Genomic DNA, 22054 nt, shown 5'->3' on the forward strand with positions numbered 1-22054 from the left:
ACAGAAGATGAATCAACGACAACCTTTTGATTGTCTGAGTATGTATCGGGTTCCAATGGATTATTCCTCGCTAATGCTAATGCTAATCAACTTTTATCTACATTAACATAATCCTGCTATTATCATTTTCGGAGGCATAAACAAGCAAACATTTGTCTTATTTATTTTTTCAACTTTCATTTGACATTTAATTCATTAAAAAATGAATCAATTATCCCCCCCAAAGAGCCCACTTATACATGTATAGATATAGATATATATACATATATAGATATAGATATCTATATATCCCGCCCGTCTCGCTGAGGCGGCATCGGCCCGTTATCTGACGGGGGGGGGGGGGGGGGGGGGGGTGGGGGGGGATGTGTGGGACGAGGTGATTTGGGCGAGGAGCAGGTTACAGGATCATTCTGGACGACTTGACCCGGACAAAGTGTTTGTGCGTGGATTATCCGTGGTTTAGTTTCCACTGGAGCTGAGGAGCAGACAGACAATCCATTTAGGCTTATGATATAACATGCGTCCCCATACATTCGCCCTCTAGAACACACACACACACACACACACACACACGCTCATTGCACCTCAGATGTGATCGGACACCGGAGGCTTTTAATTCCAGTGTACATACAAATACTCTCCCAGACAGCTATCAATTATGTATGCCGCTAATTGAGTTGAATGTTGTGCTTTCAGCAGCCTGGGGACCCTGGGTCACATGCAAAAAGCACACACACACACACACACACACACACACACAGGCCTTCTATACTTGCGAGGACGGCGTCGTGCATATCCTCGTTAGCTCAAACCGCTGCAGGCGTAGCATTGATTCGGCATGTTTTCCGCACACCTGTGACACGTTTGGAGCGCTCCGTGTCACCGAGGAGGAGTTCGAACGCCACGTTCTGATGGCGCCGAAGGCCTCGGGCTTTACACGAGTGTCCGTGGGGCGTGCAGATCAATCAGCAGCCGGCGCTCGTTTGGGTTGCTGGTGGAATGTTTCCCGCACTGAAGCGGCGTTTCCCACAAATAACAAACGGACTGATTTTTGAAGAGAGGAAAACAAAAAAAAGCTCCAGATGTGTGACGGCTCTTCACTGCGAGGGATTACTCGGCATGTGTCTGCAGACATAAAAATAGACAGGAAGTCTTTAGAAACGCCGCCTTCAACGATCCCCCGAAAATTCACTCTGGTTATCGGTTTGTTTTTGTCAAGTTTTCAAGAGTAAACTTGAACACAAAGAAGCCGAAAGACGCGAAAACCCGACAAACCGAGCCAGGGCTCCGTCGTCCTCGCGTTACAACCCCCCCCCCCCACACACACACACAGAGTCCTTTGAGGGGGAGACCGGCGACGTGACGAAATCCTCCCCCCATCTCTACAGCTAAAACTCAAATTGATGCTCTCAGAGACACAAGTAAGAGCACACACACACACACACACACAACAACAACAATGGCAGAGGCCTCACAGTGAGAATAAAGGCTGACAGTTTGGAAATTGAGCTTTTTGGACTGATGCAGCATGGGGGGGAGAGAGAGAGACACACACACACACACACACACACAGAGATCTAAACGGGCAGAGTATCGAAGCGAGCTCTGTCGTTGGGGGAATGGAGCTGTGGAGATGTGGAGTATAAACACCCAGCCGGAGAAAGGGATGAATAAAAACCCCTTCTCCCGTGTAGCGTCCCTGTGCCAGATATTAGCCCGGTCCATCACCGACAGACGCCCGTGTGTGTGATATAATGAATGTGCCGGGGGCCTAATCAAACTTCACATTCCCCGAAGGGCAATTTGCTTTTCCACCCAGATTGTCGTCCTCTCTCCCTTCTCTCCTTCAGCCCAGCGGCATTATCTTCCCCCGTGAAGAGCCGTGTGTTTGTGTGGATGAGGAGGAGAGGGGGGGGGGGGGGGGGTCGGGTGTGTGTGTGTGTGTGTGTGTGTGTGTGTGGGGGGGTTAAGTCTGGATCTGATCCCTGCTAAAAGGACTGTTTGTTTTACAGCTGACGACCCCGGAGTTTAATCTGCTGCTTAGCCGCCCGCTCAGCCTCTCCTCTCCTCCGTCTCGCTGCGTCCTCTCATCCTCCCTCTCTCACCCGATCGCATCATCCTCTCCCAGCGAATTACCCCCCCCCCCTCCCCCCCTCTACTCAGTCATCATCATCCTCCCTCCATCCCTTGTCAGCTCCTTATTTCTCTCCTTATTTCTTGGTGGCGTTTCTTAGTGTTTCCTGAACTGGATCCGTCAGGGTGCGCGTTATGCGCGGATTCAGGCGGCGTTACATCACACTGGGCGGTGGGCGGGTGTGGGAGGACGGGAAGGAGTGCAGCCATGGTTTCAGGGGCCCTGAAATGTGTGCATGTGTGTGTGTGTGTGTGTGTGTGTGTGTGTGTGTGTGTGTGTGTCAGGAGGACAATAGTGAGAGTGTATGTTAAACTGGATGATAGTGTTGAAGCAGATGAAGGTCATGCTCCGGGACTTACGGGTCAAATCCTGTTAGAAGTAAGAGGGATCAAGGCTTTGGAAAGTCACTGCCTTTTTTTTTTTTACTGCTGCAATATTTCCTGAGTCTGTGCAAGAGCTCTGTGAGTGTGTGAGAGAGACATTCAGAGTCTGTGTGTGTAATAACTTAAAACAGCTTTGAATTGATTGATTTCTAATATAATAGATAGATAATTAATACTTGTGACGGTTGGGCTCATTTTCACTAATTGATGTCTAATAATTTTGTAAGTGATGCTAAATTTTTATATTAATCTGAATATGCGATGCAACTATTACCGTTGACTGTCAATTACATGTAGTGGTGAAAAAAGTACATGTTTTCGTAAATGGTTGCCCAAAATAGAAATACTGAGGTTAGACATAACATACGGGTCAGTTCACTCCAAAAATACTTTTTCTTCTTGCTTTTAGCGCTTTGCAGACTCAAATTGTGTTGGTGTGATGCCTGGAGATGTTTGTCTTCTCTTCAGTACAACTTTAGCAGAGACGCTATGTGAGCTAGCAGAGAGATGCTACGTGAGCTAGCAGAGAGATGCTATGTGAGCTGGCAGAGATGCTACGTGAGCTAGCAGAGAGATGCTACGTGAGCTAGCAGAGAGATGCTACGTGAGCTAGCAGAGAGATGCTATGTGAGCTAGCAGAGATGCTATGTGAGCTAGCAGAGAGATGCTATGTGAGCTAGCAGAGATGCTATGTGAGCTAGCACAGAGACGCTATGTGAGCTAGCAGAGACGCTATGTTAACTAGCAGAGATGCTATGTGAGCTAGCAGCGATGCTACGTAAGCTAGTGGTATCAGGTGTAGCTGCTAGCTCCAATCATCTGAAACATATGAAAAATTACAGCCTTTTTTCATCATAATTCAATCTGATATTTTAGCATATAATCCTAAATGAATTTTGTGGGTTTTCATTTTTTATTCATACAAAATAAAAAATAAAGAAATCTTCTGTCAGAGGATGAGGATGATGCCAAAGCCATTCCCATTCCAACATAGCATGTGTTGTATTTGCTGCATTCACGCTTCAGTCACGCTGTTGGAAACTATTTCTCATTAAAAACAGCATTATTTCCTAATAATAGCCAAACAATAATGAGCAGAAGATCCCTCAGCTGTGAACTCATGTGCAAAAAAAACATAAAAACGTAATTGCCGGCTGGCAACTGTCATGATGAAAAAGGCACAAATGAGATTAAAAGACGTTAGGATTTATTTTCCCTCTCCCTGTCTCACGCCATCTTAAAGAGTCCCACATCATTGTCACTGAAGTCTCTCGAGGGGGGGAAACTGTCGACGAGGCAGAATGAAGTAAAGCCCAGACGTCCCCCCCCCCCCCACTGGGAGGCAAATCGGTGTAACGCCACAAATAAAAAAAGACAACGAAACGGACCCCGAGTACGTCAGTGAGTGAATGCAAACAGATGCCCTCTCACTTAAAACCAGAAGGTCGTGGGACCAAAGGTCTTCATTATATATATATATACCGCCCCCCCCCCCCCCACTCTGTGGCCTCTCCGGGGAGCTGTGGTTTCTGAAAGGTTTCTCGATGTCCTTAATCGCTCCATCTCTTTGTGTCCAGGCGAAAAATACATCCGCAGGAAACTCAAGAGGCCGAGTCGTGTGAGACATCTTGTGGGAGTATTTAAAAAAATTAAAAAACGCTTTTCTTTTCTTTTTCAAAATGAGGATAATTGGGATTTTGTATAGAGGGTGTCCTTTAGGCAGAGAAAAACAAGTTTGATGGAGTTTGTTTGATTGCACTCATTTTAATAACCATGAATTATCCCAATTAAGAGTGGATGAAGGCTTTAATCGTAGGTTTCAGTTGCTGACATTTCCAGAACTACTGTGTGTGTGTGTGTGTGTGTGTGTGTGTGTGTGTGTGCGTGCGCAGCTCAACACATCGCACAAAAGAAACTACCACAGCACTCAAACCAATACCCACATATTTGTTTTAGAAATGAATGAAACATTTAATTGGTGTTGAATATATTCGTGTATCGTGTATTGAACCAACGCTGGAGGCAGAAGAACACCTCGGGAAGAACACGCCAGCAGAGAAGCTCGCAGAAACAAATAGCTGGGAGTCATGACCTTGGGATTATTTAGTTTATTATTTATTTAGGCTTCTCAAACTTGAAGAAGCGGTAGAACGTAATGGAAAGAGCTCATAGCGCTGGTAGCTACTTTAGTTTCTTAAATCTAGCTTCGTCACGCGCCCAAAAAGCCAAGTTTTGCAAGTTTTGGTAAATGAAAAAATAACTCTTTTGTACATCATCATTTCTTTATTTGTTTGTAAACAAAGAGGATCAGCCAGGTTCTTGATTATTGGCATCAACATAATTGATTTCTTTTTGCAGTCATGGATAAAAATAAAAAAAAATGAACACCCCACTGCAAAAAAAAGAGAAAAGAAAGCAAAAAGCAGTCTTCTTAAACAAGTCATGACAATTCCATCCATCAGTCTTAAGAAGCGAAGCACTGACCATGAGTTAAAACTGGTGGATCGATGTTTTAAGAAGAAACAAATGGTCCAGTCTTGAAGACAGTGATATCGCTCCATAACACACTTTGAAACCACAATAACAAAAGATTTTCAGACTTCATGAATGACTCATTTGTGGCCTTTTTTCTTCTTCTTCTTTTTTTTTTTGCAGCGTGTATAATAAATAACATGACACTTCCATGTGAACCGGTCGCGACCTCGGTTCAGTGGAGCGGGGGCCTCTGACTCGCTGGATGCAGTGTTTCTCTTCACTGTATAAGGTGCTGGGTGTGTGTGTGTGTGTGTGTGTGTGTGAGAGAGAGAAATGTCCTCACTCCAGGATGAGATTAGTAAATTTTCGGCTGATTGCGAGTCCGTCGATGCGTTTGTTTGTTAAAGGTTTGGACACGACAAAGTGTCCAGAGGCTTATTAGGTTAGTAGTTTGATTAAATCATTAAATATGTAACAGGCAAAGAGTTGCAAAAACAACCTTCTTTAAAAAAAAAAGGACAAACAAAAAGCTGTCACAAGCCGTAGTGCGACACCACGCGTCACTTCTACCGTACGCAAAACACAAATATATTTACAATGGAAAACAAAGAGGAGATGTCACCACGTTCAGGACCACAGACGGAGAAGTCACCACGAGTGAGGCGTGCGTGTGTGTGTGTGTGTGACGTGTGTGTGTGACGTGTCGCCGACCCGGCCTTAAGCTTCGTGTGGCGCTCCTCCGGGGAGCCAATCAGAAGGGAGGCTCGGAAGCGGCGTCCGTCTCCAACGACAAAGGTTCACCTTGAGCGGCGTTCGGCTACGTGGTGCCTTTCGCACCAATTACAGGGGGGGGGGGGGCTTTCTTCCAGCTGCTGAGCTTTTTGGGGTTAGCTAACTGGAGCTAAAAAAAATTAAAAAAAAGCCTGTAGTTTTGTATTTTTTAAGCTCAGTGTTGTTTTGCTTTCAGAGATTAAATCCGGCAAAAAAAAAATGTACCATCGGGCCTTTAAAATTCAGCTTAGTGCTGTTTGAGGGGATGAAAGCTTACGAGCAGACAACAATTCCAAAAAGACGCCTTGTATCAAAGTTAAAACCATATAGACACGCGGAAGTTGGCTATAGCTTTTTTTTGGATGACAGATGTGGGTCCCGGACCAGAACAAACATCTCCCTCCCCCCCCCCCCCCCCCCAAACGGGGAGAATGGCTTCGCAGGTCTGTCTTTGAAGGGGGGGGGGGGCTGTGACGACTCCGACAAGCCGACGCAGCACCCTCCTTCTGTTGTGTGTAGGTGTGTGTGTGTGTGTGTGTGTGTGTAGGTGTGTGTGTGTGTGTGTGTGTGTGTGTGAATCCTTCTGCCACAACTCCTTTTAAGGCTTTCAAGCTGCTTTGGATCAAAGTCAGTCCCCGGGGGGGTGTGGGGGGGGGGGGGGATAATTCAGCACAAAACATTGAGTTTAAAAACATCGCTGTCTACCTTCACGTGGCGCTCAATTACATTTTTCAGACACATTTCCACAGCTACTTGATCCGATGCGCCTGCGGCGGCTCGTCGTCCTCCGGCATCGATTCGTCAGACTTAAACGCCGCTTTTTCTTTTTTTTTTTTTTTTTTACAAAAATCATTCGTTTTCTCTCAAAACGCTGGGATACTAAACCCGACCCAAACGTAAGACTTTGCTTTAAGAGTGTAACCGATGCGCCGCAGACAAGAGCCAAAATGTATAGAGAGGAGCAGAGAAACCGTACATCAGGCCCTATGCATCATCGGAATCACCAATGAGCATCCAGCTTCAGAAACATGGGACAGAAGGGGGAGGAGTTTCTCTTTCTGGGTTTAAATAAAACGAAATGTTCTTTTGTTAGTGTGTTTTTTGCTTTCTTTTTAAAGCCGTCCGTGCTCCGGCCCGACGGGGACGAGAGGAGCTTCACGGGGTGGGGGAGCGGGGTGGCTGGGGGCCCTCTATGTGAAGTTCTGGAGGGGCTGGCTGACCCTCATGCAGGCCCAGTAGAAGGCCCGGGCCAAGGTGACGAGGACCAGGAGCAGCAGCGCGGCCCACGAGGCGTAGATCCCCTGGTAGGTGGGGGCCTTCGCCCACGTCCCCGCCTGGAAGACAGGAGTAAACATTCCAGCCCGGGATCCGCTTTTCAATATTCAATGATGTATCAATAGTCTGTGATTAATACACCTGCACCGCGATGATGCAGCGCTACGCCATTGTACCAAATACACTCATTTTCGCTGCGGCATTCAATACTCAAGAGTGAGGGGGGGGTGGGGGGGGGGGAATAGAGGGAATATCTTTGCCATCAAGCATTGAGTGTGCAGCTGCTCCCAAGGAAATTATTTAACGAGGATGGTAAAAGTGACTTTCAAAAGGACCCACGGGGGATCTTCTGAAAACACGGAAATGTGAATCCGGTCTCCGAACTCACAACAAAGCTTAAAACGGTACAAAGACTCGGATTAGAGGCGGCGTTTTAATCATTTACGCGTATTGTTGCAGTCGGGGAATATCATAACATTCCTGTAATGAAGAAAACGCTCTTTCCTGGAAGCGAAACACCTCTGATGATGATCGACACGATCGCGTGCTAAAAGACGGGTCTCGAGGCCCACATGAGAAGTCTCCTCGGCGTTATTTAAGGACAGCGACTGGCACCAAACAGCGAGGGAATCCAAACAGCTTGAGCGGGGAGGCTAAAAAAAACCCAAAACACACACAATGAACGTGCTTAAGTTAACGTGTTCTGCTGTAAAACGGCGCCGCGTGAGGCTTTAACGACTCGAGCTGCTCTGCCGGGCCTTTTGCATTTTAAACAGCAGCCATTAGCTGCAGCTGCTGCGCCGACGGATCTTCTGAACTACTTTCATGTAGTCTGAAAGCACCGCTTCACTGTTCTTCTGATTAAAAGCAGGCCGGAAGGCAAGTACGGATTGTTGCTGATAAAATGTACTGGTGTTAAAAAAACCTGTGTCTTTTTATCTTTTTTTCTTAACTCTAAACACAAACCTGATGTCCGGCTGCAGTGCTCATTGACACTTTATTGCGCAATGCTGTCACTACGGCATTTACATTGTGTGCACACTGCTAATTGTTCTCCATGCTGGCAGGTGTGTGTGTGTGTGTGTGTGTGTGTGTGTGTGTGTGTGTGTGTGTGTGTGTGCTGCCTCTGTTTCATGCTCATCTTGCACCCTCTGCTGGTCATAAAGCAGAATGCACCCACTGCTCAAAATACTCTTCTACAATTGGGAGATTGCTCTACTGTCCTTTTTCTTCTTCATCTAAACACGAAGCTCAACGTGAGCCTTCATAGGGGGGGGGGGGGGGGGGAACGCACAGTGAGATGGCTGAAAGATATTTTAATAGCAAAAAAACCCCCCAAAAGACGAGAGCACAGTTATTTTGTGTAACGGCGGATAAACTCACCATCAGCCCCGCCGCCGAGATGCTGAACAGCAAGCAGAGGAGGAAACACCACAAGCTCCGCCTTCGGGGGTACCTCTGACCAATGGAGGAGCTGCAGGAGCGACAGAGGAGAGAGGAGGCGAGGGGGGGGGGGGGGGGGCATGTATACAGCACAATGAGATCTTGTAAGTAGGAGTCTCTTTCACAGCAGGAATTCGGATTTGTCGCAGTAGAAGCACCGGCGCTATTAATAAACGGCGCTCCTCCGTGTTGGCGAGCACGCCGCCGCAGAGCGACAGTGAGTCAGCGCGAACGAGAACTGGAGCAGCCAAATGTGATCCAGACGCCGTCGGTTAGAACGGCGGCGTCATGTCAAGTGAGAGGTTACAACCACCGTTTGACCTCCAGGTGTTCCTACGGTGTACCGATGGGAGGAACAGGGGGAGAACCACAGGTCTGCCTCTAGAGAACAATTGATGTGCATTGCGTGCATGCCCCCCCCCCCCTCCAGTGAACTCTGGCCCGTTAAGAAGCTTGTGCACAACGTGGCGCTAAATCCCCGTGAAGGCGAGTCTCGCTTACTTACACTTTCCTGCAGTGCGGGCAGCGGGCCAGCGTCCGGTCCGTGAACTCCGTCCACTGCAAGGACAAGAGGACAAGGGGACAAGAGGACAAGGGGACAAGGGGACAACACGCCACCGTCAGGACTACATTTGACACACAAGTCACGACGATGATGAAACCAGTGCGTCAAAGGTGTACAGAAATACATCTCGTGGGCATGTGAAGGTGGGGATGAGGCCGGAAACAGAGACGTGCAGATATGTGGAGGCGTTAAAACTCCTCCGCAGCTTGTTAGAATACGTTTCTATGTCTATTTATTTTTCTGTAATAAATATACAAAGTGGTTGGTGGCAGTGGTGTAAAGCTGCATGCTGATGTAAGCCATCTGACTAATAGATTAAGTCTCTCAAATGGACCTTGAAATGAAAGGGAAAAAAAAAAAATGGAGAAAAGTACCAATCTTCAAATTTGAGAAGCAGATTGTTTGTATTTTATCTTGATAAATGGCTTAAATGATCTACTCAAGCCACGACCCCCCCTTTTTGATAATAAAAGACGACTTGTTGCCGTTGGAGTCGATATCGAGGAGGGAGGCAGACGCCGGTCGGGTCAACGTCGCTCCGGCGTGAGCGACGACGCGTTCCGCCGCGCTCAACAAAAGCGCCCCGGCTCTCGCCAACAGGTGCCCCCGCGCCCGCCAAAAGAAATGACAAAGAAGAATAAGTCCCCTCTCTCATGGGGGGGGGAGACGCATCTGTAAATGAATACGCCGTGTACTCTGCATTGGAGGCACGGGGGACTTTATCAGTAGTTCTGTGACAAAAGGACCCCCCCCACCCCACCCCACAGGCACAGATTAGCGCTCAGCCCCCCCCCCCCCCCCCCCCCTCCCCCCCTCCCTCCGTCCGTCTCCGCCTGCATGCTAATCACCTTCCAACAACTCTGTGGCCTCGTTTACAAACGCCACCGTTAAAGAGCAGCCAGTTAGGATTCCTGTCCATTCCGGTTTGCCCCCCCCCTCCCCCTCTCCCTCCCCCAGAGCTGATGGCGTTATTGATCTACACCTATAACCTGTGCTTCAGCCACGCGACTGCTGCTGGAGCAGCTTCATGCTTCTCTTCTCAGACACGTAACGGACGGGGGGGGGCTCCTTTCCGGAAGGTACTTTCCCCCCAGATGTCTATAAAAAACGTGCGCATCATTTAGAGGTCGTGCAGCGACTTGTGGCAGAGTCTTGATGAATTTTAACTGGTGCTCGAGCTGCTGCTGCTGCTGCCTGCCAGAGGCGGAACAGATGAGTCAATAGAAGGTTGTTTCATGCCACCGTTAACAATAACTTGATAATTAAAGCTACAAACCGACGCTCGGGAAGTTGTAGTGGTTCGATTTTTTTTTGTGGGTTTAGCAAGAGAAGATTAGAAGGGAAAGGAACGGAGGATGAAGCTGGAGCAGCGAAGTGGAATCAGTCGATGACCCTTAGACCCAAAAGAGGGGGAAATCGATCCGCTCATCCGACCGGGCGCAAGAAAAGCAAAAGTGTTGAGATGTGCGAGCGGTACCAGGAAGGTGTTGCTGCAGTGTCCACAGGAGACCCGGGCCCCGGCCGGCTGGGGGTCCGGGCTGGCCGGGCCGGGGTGGACCGGACCCAGGTTAATGACGCGCTTACTAGGGGAAAAAAAAAAGACAACAGACAGGAAGAGTCATGAACATTCGCTCCGGAAACCGCCCGGAGACGCTCGCCGGGGCTTGGTTTCGCGGCGACTTCCTCGTTGCTTAGCAACAGGCGGCGCCGAGACGGCACCCTACCTGGCAGCTTTAGATTTTAAAAAAAAGAAGGGGAAGAAAGCGCTGAGGATAACACGATAAAAGGAGCGGGGTCGCCACCTTCCGAGGAAGCTAAACGATGTCGAGTTCTGAAAACAAATCTCTTTTAAGCTACAGAATATCTGAGATACAAAAAGGGACGTCTTCAAAGGAAGTTCTGACTGAAGCTGCTCGTGGAGAACGAGGTTCCTGCTTTGTTCCCCATGAGCCGCAATGTGCGATCGTTTCAAAATCAGATTAGTGGTTCATGGGACCGTTTCTCTTTCAACATATGAGGAGATTTCATTTGGTTTAAAAAAAACAAAAAAAAACTAAACGTTTGTTCTTGTGCATTCATGTCAAAATTACTTTATAATTCAAACCAATTAGACCTCTGACTTGATGATCTGGGCTGAAGCTCACAGATGAATTACGTGTTGCAGATTTATTATGAAAACAGATGCACAGAAATGTTTCTAATTATACATTCTCACAAAGAAAAGATGGTGTTGGTCTGGCACATTTTCTACCTCGGGCATAAAATAAAAAAAGAATAAAAAAGGTAGGTTATCTTTTACCAGTATGGCCGGGGACAGGCGATCCTCTGGGAGGTGACCTTGCAGATGAGCAGACAGTTGCAGGGGCAGCGGACGTACTTCTTCCCCGCCGGGGCGTTCTTGATGGGCTGCAGGGGGAGACGGAGGCGCACAGCGAGGGGGGGGGGGGGGGCGGGGGGGGAGTCAGTGGAACCACAAACTGGAGACAGAAAGGAGAAGCCGCGTGCTCCACGCCGGGTGACGAGGAGGCAGAGACGGCTCCTCCTCTCCTAATAACGTCCAGTCATCCAATCGCTCCCTACAAATGACTTATTGAATGAGCCGGGGGGGTCACGGCCCGACTTCGCCGCTCTCGACAGGTTACGCAACACTGAAGGCACAAATCATCATCATCATCATCATCGTCGTCGTCGTCATGGACACAGAGCTGACGTCATGATCTAAAAACACCTCTTCCTGTGGCAGTAATGGAAAACACGGCTCACGGTTCTCTCCACTGCGTCATTTAACTCTGAATAACGAGAGCAGATTGAGTCCCGACAGCGTCCTGCTGCCTCATCAAGTTCACTTTAATATATATATATATATATATATATATATGAATTTTAAGTCTGATATCCTGTAATATATCCCACCTCCATTGCTGCAGGTTTGTGATGCTGTTGGAATATGTAACATTATGCTGACAGGTGTTTCTACTATTCTGCCCTTTTCTAAACAGAAATGTGTTAATTTAAACAAAATAATGTGCCGCCGCAGGAAAGCAACCTTTAAAACGGGACGCTGTTCTTCATGAATATTTAAATGCAATGTCTTGATATAAAAATCATTGCTTTCGCTGGATCAGCTGGTCTGGGGGTCGCTGCGACCGAGTGACTGAGGGAGACGTTCCGCATCGAGATTATCACCACATCATCAGCAGTAAAAGACACGCACGGCCGTGGCAGTGAAATCTATAATTGTTTACTGCTGTAATGATGGTTTTCTCACACTATTGAATGGATTAGAGGCTACGTGCCTCGATAATTAACAACAGAAGTTAAAAATGAGTGGATCTTCAGTCCATATTTGTGTACACATCTTTGGATTAGAGCCAATACTGGTGCCATAACGCGATGATGCAACTTCCATCTGTGATGCTGACGGGGAAAATGACTCGAGTCTCGTCTGCATCTCCAAAAGTAAAAAGATATTCTAAATATATATAATATTTTTTTTTCTTTCAATGTTTTAAAAAGTAGGTCAAAAAATGTCACGGAAAAGAAAATAATAGGTCAAAATGGGTTTTGAAAAAAAAAACACAAAATATTGAACAAAAATATTAGATCCAAAATATCTAAAAGTTTTTTTTTTAAAAGCATGGAAAAAATCTTAAGTCGAAATTTTATTGAAATTACAAATATATGTCAAAAATATTAGGTGAAAAAAAGTTTAAAAGATTACGCCGGAAAATGTTTGGAAAAAATAAAATGTTTTGCCAGTCAAGTTATAGAATATTAGGTTGAAACAGGTTTGCTTTTTTTTTTTTTTTTTAAGATAAGGAAAAAAAACTGTAGGTTGTTCCCAACGATCTGTAATTACGGAGATAATTGATTCGACCAAATAGCAACGGAAAATGCTTTCTGCCAGAGAAGCTTTCCAGATAACGGAGCCTCTTAGTGACCTCGCTGAGGATTATCCAGAGTAACGAGGGCGCCGAAATCCCGTTCACTCAACTGGACTGAGATGGAGGCAGACACATTGGTTTTTGACATTTGCATAAAACGATCCTTAAATATAACGGTCACGTAGGAGCGCATGTGTAAGCTGCAAACCTGCGTTGTGTTGCACAAGGACAGTGTGTCTGAGTGTGTTGGAGTTTTGCTCTTCGCTGTGCAAACGTACCGTGGCTTCATTGCAAACGCCGCACTTCACCACGTGTTGGTGGATCTTGCCCTCCACGGAGATCAGGCTCTGACACACCCTGCAGCTGATAACCGGAGCGCTGCCGCTCTCCGGGGAGGTGAGGGGGGAGTAGGGCGGCGGGTCCTCCCCGAGGAGCACCGATGGCTGGGTCGGGCTGGGGAACGGAGGGAAGCCTGCACGGGGGGAGGGAGGCGGGGGAGGGAGAAAACCGTGAATACAACTGTTGTCCAACCAGTGGAAAAAAATGAATGGATCGTCGAGGTAACACAATTACAGGAGTTGCACAACGGACTGGAAAAAAAGGCCTAAATTCCCATGACAAGTAACCCCTTATTTTGTGTTCAACAATATAATAAGATTTAACTCGAGGTGGACTTAAGGGAGATTTAGAAAGAAAAAAACCCTCTTGGAATGCTGATCGGGTTTGGTTTCAACAAATAAGACTAGTGTTAGTGACAGAGAGAAATCTAAGGAATGAGTTAGTAAATGGGACAGTTTTATCCAGAAACTAGATGCAACTAAAATCATCTGATCTGCATAGTTAACAAGCAGACTGAACACAACAGTTTGTAAAAGCAGACGATATAAGAGCCATATATTTTCCATTAGTGATTACGGTTAGTCCCTCCTAACGGGAGTTTCTATTGGTCGCAACATCATTGATCAGCCTCCCTAAATGGCTGTCTCATATGTCAATCAAACCAAGTGTTTCTCAGACGTCTGCTTAGCGGCTAGCTCAGCGCGCTAGCACAGTGGCCACTATTCAGCACGTAAAATATACATGCCGCAATATGTGCCAGGAAACGATCATTAAATGCATTTCTGTTATAATATTACCGAGCTGCAGACCTAAAGCTGAGCGCGTGGTTTGCCGCTGCTAAGTAGAGATATCTGGCTAACGCTACCATGCTAACACACAACAGTTGCTACGGTAGCTAGCTAGCTAGCACAACGCTGTTTCCCCTTCAGCGTCTTGTTTCACGTCCTGGTTGAAAATAAACGGCACATTTCATCCTCAGCGGGGCAACCGCAAAGACATTCCCCGGACTCGTGCCTTCCACCCGGCACCAACACAGTTAGGAACCGGGCTGCTTCACGGCTCGGGGCAGCCGGCTAACCCTGAATGCCCTGTCAGTGGATGCTAATGTTAGCTAGGCTAGCCGAGGCTGGAGTCGGGCGGAGGAGAGCGGCACCATGGATACTCACTCTGCGGTTTGATGGGCGCACCGTAGGGCGCCGCACCGGGAGACACGCCGCCGTTGCCGCTGCCAAGAGCTCCATCTCCCAGGTCCGATAGTAACGGGGACCTCTCGCCGTCCGCCATACCGAGAGCCGGGAGAGGGGAAGGGGAGACCGGGAGTGGGGGGGGGGGAGCGAGCGTGAATGCAGACCAACGTTGTATTGTTGTGTCGGAAATGCGGGCGTCACATGATCACGCTGCCGCCGCTGCTGCGGTATCGGAGCTCGGGGGTGTGGCGGAGCTGCCCCCCCCGGAGGACGCTGCTTCCACGCTACATGGGTGCGGGGGATGCGAGCCAACCCCCCCCCTCCTCTGCGAGATGTGCTCTCCATCCTGCCCCCCGAGAGCCGTTCGTTTACAACTTGCTTTGGAATTCAAGAGTAGAAGAAATATTCGAAGCAACGGTTTCAAAGTTACAAGTGGTAGTCGTGCGGTAGTGGAGAAACTTGTGATGCTTGTGCCTAAAACAGGACCAGTATGACTTAATATTAATTTGATATATTTTAATGCATGTCTTTCCCCTTAATCGGTTTGCAAGAGCAGATATTGTCTTATCATCCACAATAAAGGAATTCGCGTTCTTACACAAATGTTTATTCTGAAAGCACATTTGAACACTCATAGAATCAGACGAGACGCGTGACAAAAAGTACACAAGCTCGGGGTCCAACCACAGTGTCTTAGTAGTCGTGGTCCTTCTCATTGCATGTTGATGAGGTCCATGGGGCGCTTCATCGGCAGAGTCACCTCCAGCTCCCCCCTCTCGCTGAAGAACCGAGCCTTCCCCCCCTGGCTGTGGATCGGATGTGGGAGATGAAGACCCAGTTTGCTGAAGGAGAGGAGAGCGCGTGTCCAATAGTCAGGAAGCCGTTAAGACACCTCCGATTAAAAGGGAACGTCTGGAGACGGGAGCTTTTGGTCGGAACGGCTGTTTTACGGATTAGGAAAAGGAGAGAAAACTTTCAAAGCACGTCTTACTATTTCGGCGTCCGCAGATCAAGGAACTTTTCTTTGACATCCAGGACCACGTCCGTTGCTTCTGTCTCTGGTAGCTTGATCTTCACCTAAGAGAGGGAAGAAGTCAGCATCTTTAATATCGCACACCGTTGGACGGTTTAATCTTGACTTGTATTTGAAGAGGATGCGGATTCCTTCACCCGCATTACGTCGTCAAAAGTCATCAAAGGCTGTTAAAATACATCTATGAGAATCCTCTGGCAGTAGATGTGTGTATACATTACCAGCATGGCTTCACAACACATGGAGGACGGGTCCTTTCTGTTGAGGCCCAAGAACAAGTCCTCTGTCGCCACACTCTGCTTCAGGATTACTTCAAACCTGGATATAAAGAACTGTCGAGTTATTTGACGTCGCATAAAAACAGAACAGCAGTGAGGGAAACTGAGGCGTAATCGTGATGAATAATAAACACGTCAGACGGTTTTGTTCTCCCTTAGAATCAGGGATGGATCACTGAACGGATCTGCAGGGCCCCACTTATGATGTCACTCAAAAGCAACAAATACCCAGGAGGAGACACAACAGTTGCACAAAGAGATGTAAAACGGTTGCAAGAAACAAAAAGATGTGCCGTGACTGTAACTAAGGGGGAAATAACCACAAAGATCAACAACAAACAACTACAACCTGACGCAAAATAACATAAAATAACCACAAAAAGATGCACAAAATGACCACAGAAAGAAATGAGTTTGGATTTTCTGTTTTTCAGGCTAAAATAAACTTGAGAGGTGAGGATGAAAATAAAAATGTTTCCCCCCTTTAAACATCCCCGCACCCTGTGGTGTGTGTGTGTCTGCACGTGGTCTTACTCAGGTGGGGGCCGCGGGTCAGCGGGATCATCGTACTGGGAGCCTTCACCCACCTCCTCCTCGCTCCAGATGTCTTTGCTGTCCTGCTTCCCGTCCCCGGTGGACACTGAACCAACACAATCACACACCGACACACTGATTCTGTTCATCGTGGCGTCTGAATTACAACAAAACAACGTTACATCATGAGTTAAACACAAAGCGCTACCTTCTTTGTCCCTTTTGGGTGGGGGGCCGATGTGTCCGGGACCCAGACCTGCACAAGCAGCCACATTCTGTTGAGACGAACTGATGTTATTGTACAACAACGGAGGCTTGTATGTTTAGCTTCACACGAACTGAATGAACAATCGATCAGAATCTGGGCTGACCAACGGAGACCAATATCTTACTTTATAGTCTTCATCATCACCATCATCCTGCTGAGTTGATAACAAGGTGGAGAGAGCCCTCAGTTGCTCAACGGAGGATGCGCCAAGGGCTTCCATCTAGACTGGATCTAAATTACTTTTAGCTATTTATATACATATGTGTATATATATATATATTCAACATGAAAAAGAAACAATTCAAGTCCCTCAAAACGGTAAAAATGTGTAAAACTATTCTTTAGCACGTTTAGCTGCTGCTACATCATTGAACGTTTGGGCCGTTCCTGTTGACGCGTCTCCCACGGAGACGACCAGGCGTCCCGGTTGCCATGGCAACCGCTGTCAGAGCGACGCAGAAGGAACAAGTGGATGACGGCTTTATAATTTAATAACACGGTAACATGTAAGAAAATGCTTAGTGTATACAAATATGTATCCACAATATGTATGTCAGGCAACGGAGAAAAAACGATACTTCCGGATAGAGTAAAATGTAATTATAAAGTGACAATAAAAAAAATAAAAAGTGAAACGCCATTTATATTTTATAGGTAAATCACTATGGATTTAATCAGTTCATGTGCATGTATCGTGAACATCCTGTGTTTCCATAAAGCACCCCTTAGTTTATATTTCCTAGCGGACTCAAGCGGCCTGAAAGGCGGAAGGATTATCGCTCGGTCCCTCCTCGGACACCGTAGTGAGCGCACGTGTGCGCAGCGGGTTGCGTGTTTGAAGGTGACAGGGGAGAAAGCGCCATGCCGGTCCCCGTACTGGCCGCCTCTCCTTTCGGCGACGAGGAGACCGAGACGAGCCCTCCACTCCTCCGGGACGAGCTGAGCCTGTACGGCGCTCCGCAGCGGGCGGCCCCGCGCACGGAGCCCGAGGCGGGTCAGCTGGAGCAGAGAGTCGCCGCCCTGCGGCAGCTGGCGGGCCCGTACACGGGCTGGTGCCGGGGCGTCTACGACCGGATTAAGCCCAAAGTTCAAGGCGCCGTCGCGGCCGGGAACGACACGTACGCCTACTTGAAGAACCCGCCGGAGGACTTCTATGCCCGGGCGGGAGTCATCGGCTTCACCGGCGTACTGGGAGCGTTTCTCGCCAGAGGCTCCCGGGTGAAGAAGCTCGTCTACCCGGTGTCACTGATGACCGTGAGCGCCTCCCTCTACTACCCGGAGCGCGCCGCGGCCGTCGCGAAGTCGACCGGGGACTCAGTGTACGACCGGGCGGTGCAGAGCTACGCCGCCCTGGAGAGGATGGTGAAGCCTCCGGTCGAAAGCGGGAAGGTCGCGGACCCCGACGACAAACCCTGAGGAGGAAGCCCCTCGTGGCTCCATTTAGCAATAAGAAACCAGCGTGTGGTTGTAATCGGATCTGCGTGACTTCCTCGTGCCCACTTCGCCTGCACCAAAGCCCGCGGAACTCAGGCCGGGCCATGGCTGTCCCTATGGGGGAGGGGGTTTGAATGTATATTTATATAGATCATTAATTAAAAAAAAATGAAAACCAACAGTCATCTTGTATTATATTTTCACTTTAGTCAAGGTTATTTGTTGATTCTAGTCATAATACAAAGAATGTCAATCTTGAAATTTAACTTTGTCAAAGAATTTAGAAAACAGGACGTTTCATTGAGCATGAAACTTTAATGGGATTAACCCATTAGGTGAGTAAATGTCTAATCTGTTAATATAATCATGGATTACTGCCCTGCAATGTCAGACACCATAAAGTTATAAGCCCTCCCTGGTGGCTCTGGGACATTTATTGAAGAAGCCAGATTACATTTGCAATTAAAAAAAAAAAAACTTCATCACGTATATTAGAAGTCTGAGACTAAATTGGATTATTTGTAACAACAATATTACCAAAAGACCACGCCTTGAACCTGAGGGTTAACATGGTATGTCGGAACATTTTTATTCATCTCAGCTCAAAAAAAAAAAAAAAAAAAAGTAAAAAATTAAATATGAATCACTTCCAGAGACCCATCAGAGAAGCACCAGCTTCTCATTCAGAGCGATCTGTGCTTGGGTGAGGTTGGCCAGGTAGGTCACCATCAACAGGTCCTGCAACAAACCAAACAGCACGTTCACATGAATAATGAGTCTGTCAGCTTATGTTCCTTTAACAGTGCTTCACGCTAAAGAGAAAGGACCACGAGGTTGGACAGGCAGCTCATGTTCCTGAGTGTGCAGGGCGAGTGAGCGTTAAAGAGTTAGATAAGGAGAGCGTTAACAAAAGCAAACAAAGCATGATTTTATGCTTCAACGTGTACACTTTACATGTCTTTTAGCTGACACTTTAATCCAAAGTGACGTGCATTTTAACCCATGGTCTACATTTCTGCCTGGGGGGCAATGACGGGTTAGGAGTCTTGCTCAAGGACACTTCAACAGGGCACATGGAGCAGCCTGGATTCAAGCGACCAACCTTGTGGTCCCCCAGCGCACCACGCTACTCCATGCGCCGCCTCCACCCTACACACTCTACAACTAACAGCAACACACTAAATCCAATGAGAACAATAACATGAAATTCTCTAGCTGAGAAAATAACAGATGGAGGAGCTCTTACATTGATGTTGGAATTGAGCATGTTCTCAAAGTCCTCGGCTGAGATGGTGGGCACCTTGTTGACCAGGTCCATCAGGAAGCGACCCACGCTGTTGTCTGCCGCCACTTTGCCAGACTGAGAGGGATCGAACAGCATTAGCTTCACAACCACCATGAAGCCAATTACTTCACAGACGATCTTCAGAGACTTGCTTTGTCATTTACTACACATGGAATCTATGTACCAAGCACATCTGAATTGACTCACCAGCACGTCGTCAATGTATGCCAGCATGGTGGTCAGCATGTCCTGGAGCCTGGCTGCAGAGCAGCCCACCTGGGACAGATCAGAGGTGAGGCCCTTGGTGCGATTCGGAAGTATACGCGTCCGCTGCAGAAGGTCCACTGCAACAAACAGTAGGGATTGTTAAAGAGTACAATTACAAGAACATTAAACACATCTAACTAACTGGAAATGCACATCATTAGAGGCCTAGAGTTTGTCAGCTTCTGGAACGATGTCATGTGACGAGGAACAACCAGTCACAGGGAGCAGAAATCCTTTTATTCTTTGGCGAGAAGTTCATCATTTTAGTGCAGACTTACCATCTGCTCAACGTGCTGCCACCTTTTGGTTGAAAGGTCTCTACTGACCCGGAAATCCATTTGTCTTAGTTTAGTCAGTGAAGCCTGATGTTATCATTGCTGTGGCATGGCACAGGTTTTGGTTGCTAAGTAATGGCGAGTCAACAATAGCGCAGCACCCCCCCCCCCCACAGCACCTGGCGTAGAGGGATGAAAACAGCATATCTAGTGCGTTTGCCGCTTACGGCATTAACTACATTTCTACACATTCACACCATTAAGTTATTGGGAACTACACTGAAATGTTTGTCCCCTCTGACAAAAAATAAAACACTGAGATAACATTTATTTAGTTAGCAAGCAATCTTCATTCATTGAGGGTCGTCTTACCGCCTATCCTCTCAGTGTCAAAGTAGACATACTTGACAGTCAGCGGGGTGAACATCACACCAACGGTCTTTCCAGGCACACCCATCTGCGCACTGTGTGGGAGATGGACAACACACCGTCTCAACCTGTACCCGATCACACGGCAACAAAAACAGTTTGACAGAAAGACCCTCCGACCTGACGTAGGCGCGGATGCTCATCTTGCCACTCTGCAGCGCCGTATCCATCGTCAGGTGAATGGGGTTGGTGGCCTCCCGGCTGTAGTACTCGTGGATGAGCACCGAGTGCTCTGTGATGTCGAAGCCGGTGGCGTACCTGTACCAAAGATGCCACAGGGGTAAGATTCCTCTTCTCGGTTTCAATCTGGGACATTTCCAAATATGTAGAACTTGACGCACCATCCGATGATGACCTCAGTGGGAGACACCCTCTTGTGGAGCTCGTACATGTTCTTAGCAAACTCCATGTCCACAGCAACCTGTCAGCAAAGGATCAAGTTTCTTTACAAAACATCGTCCCCCTTTGACAATGTGAGGCCACCATCTAGGTTAACAAGGTGTTAGCGTCAACCTCAACCGGGATCAAGTTTCTTCACTACTGATAAACAGAACCAGTCAAGGATTGGACAGATTTTTCATTCAATGAGAAAGTGTGTCTATATACATATTTTGGAGTTTGTTCAAACAGTTTCATAAAATACTGCTAAAAGTAAGTTTACTCATTATACAGAAGACCTTTTTTGAATAATATTATACAATTGGACAATTAAAGATGCATTAATGAGTTCATCACTTACATTTTGCAACTGTTAAAGGCGGGGGAACATTTAATCAAGGTATACAACATCAAAGTTTATTTGTCTTTTTTTTTTACGAGAATAGCATTATTTGTCAACCACAAAATTGTAATTAGGTACATTATAAGAGTAGCCTAAATGTACGTTACAATGCACTTCATTGATAGCCTCTTTAATATCTGTAAGTGAAACAGTTTTAAAATGTCTGACAGAGAGTTAAGGGGGAGATGCACCCAGAACCTCACATTCGGAGTTCTTAGTTCGGGACCTTTAAAAATATTTAACAACTCTCTTACCTCTTGTGACTGTATGCGGTTCGCAAATGTCAGTGAATTGACAGTTTAAGTATTACAACTTTCCGTTAAATCTGGCAAAAATAGGGTTACGTTTTCAGAAGAGACGACAACGTTCGGTCTGTGAAAAGAAGGAGTTAAAGAACATACCTCATCTTCAGACTCATTGTGGGGGACAGAGAAGCAGTTGGTCACCTCGATGGAGTGCTTGTCAACAGTTCCTGGAAAAGGACAAACGTTAGAAGTTAGCCTTTTGAAAAAATGAGCTAACCGTTTAGCTAGCAAACAAGAGGGTACACGGGAGACTAAAGTCTTGACGACCACAAACACCGGCAAACACCAACGGTCGGTACTGGTTGTTACATGTCATAGTCGTAAAACAAATATATCAGAAAGGTTCGACTGAGCAGATCCATTTCTGTTCCCACCCGTGTTAACAACAACCAGCTGTTAAACGAGCTAGCTAGCTAGCTACAGGCGTGAACCGGGCCGACATGCGTTAGCAGGGAAGCTAACACTAGCCAGCTAGCCCCGCGAGCCCGTTTTATTCACACAACGGTCCACGCGTCGAAAATATCTCGACTGTCCGCTCACCCAACAGGGTCCCGATCACACGACTCGCTCCCTCATTTCTCCGCTCGTAAGAGTCGCAGATAGAAGCGAGAACGACGGGGTGAATTTTCACCACTGGCCCGGACACCGACATCTTGGAAAAGAGGGACTGACGCCCGGCGTCGGTGAACAGATATACCACCACCTAGTG

The 22054-nt window shown here is 47.3% G+C and overlaps 4 protein-coding genes across 4 annotated transcripts; 1 reads left to right on the forward strand and 3 right to left on the reverse strand.

The window, feature by feature from the left end:
• Nucleotides 1-4780: 4780 nt before the first annotated feature.
• Nucleotides 4781-14739, reverse strand: pip4p1a (phosphatidylinositol-4,5-bisphosphate 4-phosphatase 1a). Its single transcript, XM_037457696.2, has 7 exons — nt 14436-14739; nt 13209-13402; nt 11346-11452; nt 10524-10629; nt 8987-9039; nt 8422-8512; nt 4781-7097 (listed from the first exon to the last, which is right to left on the reverse strand). Exons 1-7 carry the CDS (start codon nt 14551-14553, stop codon nt 6954-6956), a joined length of 813 nt encoding a protein of 270 aa, XP_037313593.2. The 5' UTR covers nt 14554-14739; the 3' UTR covers nt 4781-6953.
• A 323-nt stretch (nt 14740-15062) lies between these two features.
• Nucleotides 15063-17382, reverse strand: dnaaf6 (dynein axonemal assembly factor 6). The gene is made up of 6 exons (XM_037457713.2): nt 16694-17382; nt 16510-16576; nt 16302-16407; nt 15711-15807; nt 15448-15533; nt 15063-15298 (listed from the first exon to the last, which is right to left on the reverse strand). Exons 1-6 carry the CDS (start codon nt 16787-16789, stop codon nt 15169-15171), a joined length of 582 nt encoding a protein of 193 aa, XP_037313610.2. The 5' UTR covers nt 16790-17382; the 3' UTR covers nt 15063-15168.
• On the forward strand, nt 17375-18182 carry LOC119207628 (MICOS complex subunit MIC26-like). Its single transcript, XM_037457717.2, has one exon. It carries the CDS (start codon nt 17431-17433, stop codon nt 17983-17985), a length of 555 nt encoding a protein of 184 aa, XP_037313614.2. The 5' UTR covers nt 17375-17430; the 3' UTR covers nt 17986-18182.
• Nucleotides 18183-18567: 385 nt separating this feature from the next.
• Nucleotides 18568-22039, reverse strand: eif3f (eukaryotic translation initiation factor 3, subunit F). The gene is made up of 8 exons (XM_037457692.2): nt 21886-22039; nt 21442-21512; nt 20601-20680; nt 20380-20517; nt 20203-20294; nt 19496-19632; nt 19250-19363; nt 18568-18741 (listed from the first exon to the last, which is right to left on the reverse strand). The coding sequence occupies exons 1-8, from the start codon at nt 21995-21997 to the stop codon at nt 18664-18666; spliced, it is 822 nt and encodes a 273-aa protein (XP_037313589.1). The 5' UTR covers nt 21998-22039; the 3' UTR covers nt 18568-18663.
• Between the last annotated feature and the right edge of the window lie 15 nt (nt 22040-22054).

Source organism: Pungitius pungitius, chromosome 15, assembly GCF_949316345.1.
Source record: "Pungitius pungitius chromosome 15, fPunPun2.1, whole genome shotgun sequence".
Taxonomy (NCBI): domain Eukaryota; kingdom Metazoa; phylum Chordata; class Actinopteri; order Perciformes; family Gasterosteidae; genus Pungitius; species Pungitius pungitius.